At 44.3% G+C, this 7,376-nt stretch overlaps 1 protein-coding gene across 1 annotated transcript; it reads right to left on the bottom strand.

The window, feature by feature from the left end:
- Nucleotides 1-256: 256 nt before the first annotated feature.
- Nucleotides 257-6,877, bottom strand: LOC117193671. Its single transcript, XM_033398407.1, has 2 exons — nucleotides 6,812-6,877; nucleotides 257-634 (listed from the first exon to the last, which is right to left on the bottom strand). The coding sequence occupies exons 1-2, from the start codon at nucleotides 6,872-6,874 to the stop codon at nucleotides 287-289; spliced, it is 411 nt and encodes a 136-aa protein (XP_033254298.1). The 5' UTR covers nucleotides 6,875-6,877; the 3' UTR covers nucleotides 257-286.
- Between the last annotated feature and the right edge of the window lie 499 nt (nucleotides 6,878-7,376).

Genomic DNA, 7,376 nt, shown 5'->3' with positions numbered 1-7,376 from the left:
TGTGCCCTGAATGCCACATGCCGCAGCAGCATGTTGTAAACATCAATTGAATGCAACATTTGATTGGCAATAATTGAAAATAGTTGTTGTACATTAAGAGGTGCAGGGGGGTGTTTATTGGGTTGGATTTCCTGTTGCCATGGCGGCCTTTGTGTCTCTCTCTCTCTCCCTCTCTCTTCCTGTCTTTCTTCCTGTATGAAAAATTAGATTAGAATTATTTATTTGGCGGGGCGAAAAACTTGATACGCTCGATCTAATTCAAGGTTGGCGAACAACTATATTTTCTTCACAATTCAAATCCCGGCTGATGGCTCCCAGCGGCCTCGAGTTCATTATGGCCTCGATGCCGACGAGGACTGTGGCGAGCTCTTCGGCGGTTAGGAGCGCGCTGCCTACCGCCCGTAGGAGTAGGCTCTTGGCAGTTTTTACACCTGCCTCCCATAGCCCTCCCATGTGAGGAGCTCGCGGCGGTATGAACACAAATTCGCATCCGTTCTTTGACGCGAAGTCGCGAATTGCGTCTCCTTGCTCCTTGAGCCTGATCCGCAGAGCGCTGAGATGGCGGCTCGCTCCGACGAAGTTCGTCCCGTTGTCGCAATGAACGACTTGGGGATATCCTCGGCGCCCGACGAACCTTTGAAATGCCAACAAAAAACAATCAGTGGTTAGATCGGAAACTATTTCTAGGTGAACCGCCTTGGATGCAAAACAAACAAAAAGCGCAATGTATGACTTGTATGGAGGCCTTCCGCGAATTTTCAATGTCGTGTGCACTGGTCCACAAAAATCAACGCCGCAAATTGAAAATGGGCGGAGAGCACGGAGTCGATCTGCGGGTAAATTCCCCATGAGTTGCGTCAGCAATCGAGGCTTGCATTTAAAACAGCGCATACACGATCGAACTGTCTGACGGCAGACCTCCTGAGCGTTCACTATCCACACGGTCTGTCGAAGGATGCTCACAAGTGCTCGTGGGCCGACATGAAAATTCGAATGGTGCAGAATTGCGAGCGCTTAGTCAAAAGCAGAGGAAACTTGGCATCGTATGATATAGGAGCTTTGGCTAGTCGCCCCCCCACTCGCAACAACGAAAAGTTGCACCAAGTCCCTGTGTCTTCATGGATGAATGGGTTCAACCGCTGAAGACTAGGACCAATTGTAGATCCTTTCCTAACCTTTTCAATTTCTCCTTGATACTCGTGATGCTGGATGATTTCGACAATTTTATAAAAAGCTTCATTGTATTCGGTCGGTGAGATAGTTTTTTCGAAATTTAGGCTTGGGTCTTTACATTTTCTTATAAAGCGGAACACATACACGAACCCTCTAAGCAGTTTGAGGTGTGACGAGAATCCCTCGATGACATCTAACAGCTCCGAACTTCGCACAACCGCGGTCAACCCGACCGCAGTCTTCCTCTTTTCCAGCTGAAGATCATCGGAGTGTTCGAAATAAGCGTTCTTGGGCCAGTTTTCTTCTTCCTCTTTCAGAAATGATGGTCCTTCGAACCAAATTGACTGAACGATTTCGTCGACGTCACAACCTCTTGAGACAATATCTGCTGGGTTCTGTTTCGTGGGTACATGCCGCCACGTAGCATCATCTGACCACTCTTGAATCTCAGCCACTCTATTTGAAACGAAAGTCGACAACGACGATGGATGAGACCGGATCCAATGGAGAGTTACCTCTGAATCCGACCAATAAACGGCTCGTTCAATGGGCACGTTTAATAGGGGCTTGATTCTGTGACAGAGATCTGCGAGGTGAGCGGCACATAACTCAAGCCTTGGGAGCGTTTTGGTCTTGAGCGGCGCTACTTTGGATTTCGAAGTCAACAATGATATTTTTAAACCTTCTGCAGTTCTGCTACGTATATAGACGCACGCTCCATACGCTCTCATGGAGGCGTCAGCAAAGGCATGTATTTGAACCGGTGACATCGGATCGGAATACACAAACCGAGATATGGATATGTCTTCCAATTGAGATAGTGTATTTTTCAACTTATTCCACGCTGTTTCCAAATGCAGCGGGATCGACTCATCCCAATCTAATTTGTTAAGCCAAAGCTCCTGCAATAGGATCTTGCCTTTTATAACGATAGGACTTAATAAACCAAGGGGGTCAAACAACTTTGATGTCACCGATAGTATGTTCCGTTTTGTCGCTCGGAGACCCATAACTGAATTGTCAATTTTGAACTTAAAGGCATCGTCAGTAGGTAACCATGAGATTCCTAAAGCCTTTGTCGACTCTGAATCCGAGATTGTTATGGGTTTGGCTGTGCTCTCAGATGCGGTGATCTCGGGTGAGTTTGAAAACCACTTAGTCAACTCAAACCCTGCGGTCTGAAGAACCTGAGACACTTCGGACTTAATTGCCCTTAGGTCCTCTACGCATGCAGCACCAGTCAACAAGTCATCGACGTAAAAGTCGGACCCAATAACGTTAGCAGCTCTAGGGAATGAGAGCTTCGCAGACTCACTCAACCTTTTCAAACACCGGATAGCTAGGTCTCTTCTCCACACTATGAGCTGAAACTGCCGATCCGCTTCGTTCACCATCACTTGGCGATACATCTTTTTAACATCAGCAGTCAGGGCAAACCTGTGCAGACGGAAACGGAGCAGTGTCGAGTATAATTCCTCTTGAATGGTAGGTCCCACCATCAGAATGTCATTTAAGGCCACCTGTGAGGACGTCTTGGACGAAGCATCGAACACGACTCGGAGCTTGGTAGACGTACTTTGTGGCCTCAGAACACACTGATGAGGGATTACGTAGTGTGGAGGAGAAGGAATCGTATTGTCAGTAGGAGACATATGACCTAAGGAGAGGTACTCTTCCATGAATTCCAAGTACATTTTCTTCAACTCAGGGTCACGATGCAATCGTCTTTCAAGCGACAAAAACCGCCGTTTCGCAACCTCAAAGGAGTTGCCTAAACAATTTGGATCTGATTTAAACGGGGGCCTTCCTTCGAACCGACCTGATGATAGTACCTGAGTCGTCTTACGATAGTGTTCTTCACATAGCTTGTGCTCAGGTGTGGCAATTTTCTTGGTAGATGGCATTTCTTCCAGTGACCAAAACTTTTTCAAGGTCCTATCGATGGATACTAGCAACTCTTCACTGCAACTCAAACTGTTTGTAATTTGAGGAGCAGAACTCCTGGAAACATATTTTCCCGACACAACCCAACCAAGAAGGGTTTTCTGAAGAGTTGGAAAGTCAGGACCTTGTTTAATTTGACCAACAGCTAATAATTCAAAGAAGGATTCTGCTTCAATTAACATATCTATTCTTTGTGGCTTGTAGAAATTAGGGTCTGCCAGTGGTAGGGTCTCTGGGATTCGCCAGTCAGTCACATTCACTGACTGGTCAGGGTGATAACCTGAAATTGATTTCAGGATCCCAAAATCAAAGGAGAACCCACTACCATTTATTCGCGACTTCACCACTGTGTGTATTTTATCCTTTACTTGAGAATTAGATTCACCAATTCCAAGCAAGTTAATACAGGACTCCACTCTACGGATCTGTAAGCGATTAGCGAGGTCCTCGGTAATAAAATTTGTTTGTGATCCAGAGTCGAGCAGAGCTCTGGCCAGAATGAGTTCACCGCTCTTAGTTCGGACGCTTACGATCGACGTAGCCAGAATTACCCTGTCCAACGCTGTCGCATGCAAAACATGTGACGTGGAAGGTTGATTCTGATTTGATGGAGGAGAAGGACTCTCTTGGGGTGGTGGCAACGCGAGATTATTAGCCGACACTGTGTATCTTTGCAATAATGTATGATGTGAGCGGCTGCACACTCGACATTTATTGGCTTTGCATTTTACAACAGCGTGGCCTTTTCGCAGACAATTAATGCATAGGGATGCCGACTTAGCAAACTCAAACCTTTGCATCACCGAGAGACGCGAAAATGAAGGGCAATTTGACACTACATGGTCTCCTGAATTTCAGTAGCTACAAGTTTGCTGAGTTCTACTGTTGTTGGAAGTGGAAGAACAAGCAAATGAACTGCGATTATGTTGCTTGCTTGGCATGACTTTGTCTTGCCTTGGCTTGGTCGATTCTTCAGCAGACAGATGCTGGTATCGACGATTCAAGACTTTCTCAAAGTCGGACCAAAGCGGCAACTTCTCATAAGTAAGCTAAACGAGATGAATGAGCATTGCATTCGAAATTTTTGTATCATCTCCGATCGACAGTAACGATCCGTAAATCGACGAAACAGTATCGATTAGAGTTCTTAGAGATGATGCAGATTGATGCGACATTCTCGGCAGATTGAACAATGTGGAAATATTATTCGTGAAAATCAAATAATCGTTGTCATATACTCGTCTTAGGCCAGCCATGGCCTTTTCATAATTTGCCTCGGTGACTTGGAACGCCTTTATTGTTCCTAATGCTTCATCAGAGAGGCACGAAATCAAATGATTAAATTTTTCGATCACCGGTATGCTGTTGTCGCTATGGACTAGTCTCTCAAAAAGGCTAATGAAATTTTTGAATTCCGAGTGTTTACCACTAAATTTGGGTAATGCCAATTTCGGAAGTCTACCATGAGTTGGGGCTGAAGAAGACACTGGCTTCGTCTCGCTTGCTGCATCAAAGGCGGCGATAAGCGACATTATCTTTCCTTTGGTGACAATTATCAGCTCTTCCAACTCGGCTGCAAATGAATCATCACCTGTTATGTCCTCGATTTGCTCCTGCAAATGGTTAGCCTTTTCAATTGAAGCATTCAAACAATCTAATCTACATTGTAATTCCGGTAATTGCAAAGGAATCGACCCTTGATCTAATCGATCCTCTAAGCGGCGAATGCTTTATACTCGACTTTTGAGCTTAATCTTTAAGTCTTCAAGAGTGGATTTACTTTTTTCTGCCATAATGTTTGTGTATGAAGATTTTACACAACAAACCACTATTATTTCTATTTATTTATTTATTATTACTATTTTTTTTTGTTTTTTTTTATATGTTTGAACGAGAACGATAATCGAAAACGAATTTGAATTGAATGTCGAGGCACGAGGTATCAAGGGAAAGAGTCGTTGCAAGTGACGGCCGAACACAATATACCCGTTAGATACAGGGTAGCGCGTCACTTGGCAAGTAACAGCCGAAAACAATATACCCGTTAGATACAGGGTAGCGCGTCACTTGGCAAGTAACAGCCGAAAACAATATACCCGTTAGATACAGGGTAGCGCGTCACTTGGCGCACCGTTAAGCTCAAGAGCGTCAACGAGAAGCAGTGGAGAAGCGAAAACGAAATAATGCACCGGTGCTGCTGCTTGTATGTATGTATGTGTGGGTATTTTCTATACGCCGTGGCTTGGGTGAACGAACGAACAAACTTTGTGAGGTTCTAACGACAAGAAAGGTAGAACAAAACGAGGGGGAACGTTGTGTACCCGATACTAAGTCAGTATGGCTCTCCTCCGGCAGACGCTGCTAATATTAAACGACACGACAAAGAGTGCGTGCGAGAGAGACAAAAAATCAGTCTGAGCGTGACGTCGGGCGCTGCGAAGCCAGTGCGAATTTATTTGTTCCGTTTGGCTATATTATCTGATCTGGTTCAGATTCAGCAATCTGATAGATATGGTCGTTATCTATGATTCTGCGTGTTTAGTTTTCTCGAATCTGCAATCTTGTGGATGCAACAGATTTTCGTCCTTTGTGGGGGCGGAAGGGGGTGGGGCGAAATTCTAAGATATACGTTTTATAGTGAGATCTAACAGAAGTGCGGATACCAAATTTGGTTACTCTAGCCTTAATAGTCTCTGAGATTTGTGGATGCCCCAGATTTTCGTCCTTTGCGGGGGCGGAAGGGGGTGTGGCGAAATTTGGATACGAAACGGTCAAGGTCCGATATCACAGGAGTGTGGATACCAAATTTGGTTGCTCTGGCTCTTATATGTTCTGAGATCCTTGAACTCATATATTGGCAAAACCGACCATGAAACCTGTGTGTTAGAGAGAGACAGAGCGAGAAAGAATGAAATTGTTTTCTTGATTCTTGCTATAATAATTATACGATCTGGTTGAGATCTTACATTCTAAGACATATAGTCATCCTCTACGATTCTGCGTTTTTGGTTTTATCGTATCTTTAAAAATGTGGATGCCACAGATTTTCGTCCTTTGTGGGTGCGGAAGTGGGCGGGGCGAAGTTTTGAAATATTTTTGTAGCAGTGACATATCACAGAAGTCTGGATCCAAAACATCGTTGCTCTAGCTCTTATAGTCTTTGAGCACTAGGCGCTGAAGGGGACGGACAGACGAACGGACGGACAGACGGGCAGACGGTAAGACAGACATGGCTCAATCGACTCGGCTATTGGTGCTGATCAAGAATATATATACTTTATGGGGTCGGAAACGATTCCTTCTGGACGTTACACACATCCACTTTTACAACAAATCTAATATACCCCAATACTCATTTTGAGTATCGGGTATAATAAAAAAGGGAAGGGGAGGTGGGGGGGGGTGGGGGGGGGCGACAGTGATTGCAATAAACGAAAGATGTATGTATGTACATATAACTGTTGCGTCCAAATAGCGGTTCACATATGTCTGCATGTGTCGATATGTATGTATTTATGTGTTTTTAGTTATATTTATGCAATTACTAATAAAATGCATGCAATCAAGCTCTACTATATGTATATCATACGTCTGTGCCTAGAATTGAAGGCGATGTGCAATGTTTTCAGCACAAGACACCTCAAAGAGAGATCTGAATGTCTTTTGCTCAGCCTTCAATTTTCTGCACAAATACCTCTGATTCCTCTTTTGGATCTTTGAATCCAACTGCTACTTTCCTGTCTTTATCGCAGGGCATCCCTCGGCGTTAGCAGAATTTGCACAAAAATTATTGTTGGCGCGACCGACGCGATGATATTTTACAAATTGATTGCCGATTGCACACACACACGACGCGGGCAACGAATATGTTTGAATATGTATACTGCAATTTCTTGTGTCACTGTCACTTATTGTTGTTGCCTATAATTCACTTTACAGTCCACCCGGGGGCGCCATGAAAAATTAGAAGAGTTTTTCTAATCAATTACCGAAAACTTTGGGTGGCTGTAATTTAAATTATTTATTTGGCGGGGCGAAAAACTTGATACGCTCGATCTAATTCAAGGTTGGCGAACAACTATATTTTCTTCACAATTCAAGTCTCTTACTCTAGCTAACCTACGGTGGCAAAGCGGGACGAATTCGCCAAGAGCGAGAGAGCGAGCTTTTATTGCGCTCCCGCTTTGCCCTAGCCTAACTTACACTAGACTTCATAATTCAGATCAATAACTAATAATTGTGGCTGTGGAGATAATGTT

This window comes from Drosophila miranda, assembly GCF_003369915.1.
Source record: "Drosophila miranda strain MSH22 chromosome Y unlocalized genomic scaffold, D.miranda_PacBio2.1 Contig_Y2_pilon, whole genome shotgun sequence".
NCBI classification, from domain to species: Eukaryota; Metazoa; Arthropoda; class Insecta; order Diptera; family Drosophilidae; genus Drosophila; species Drosophila miranda.
Note: the sequence above shows the minus strand (reverse complement) of the source record. Positions and strands in the feature narration are given on the sequence as shown.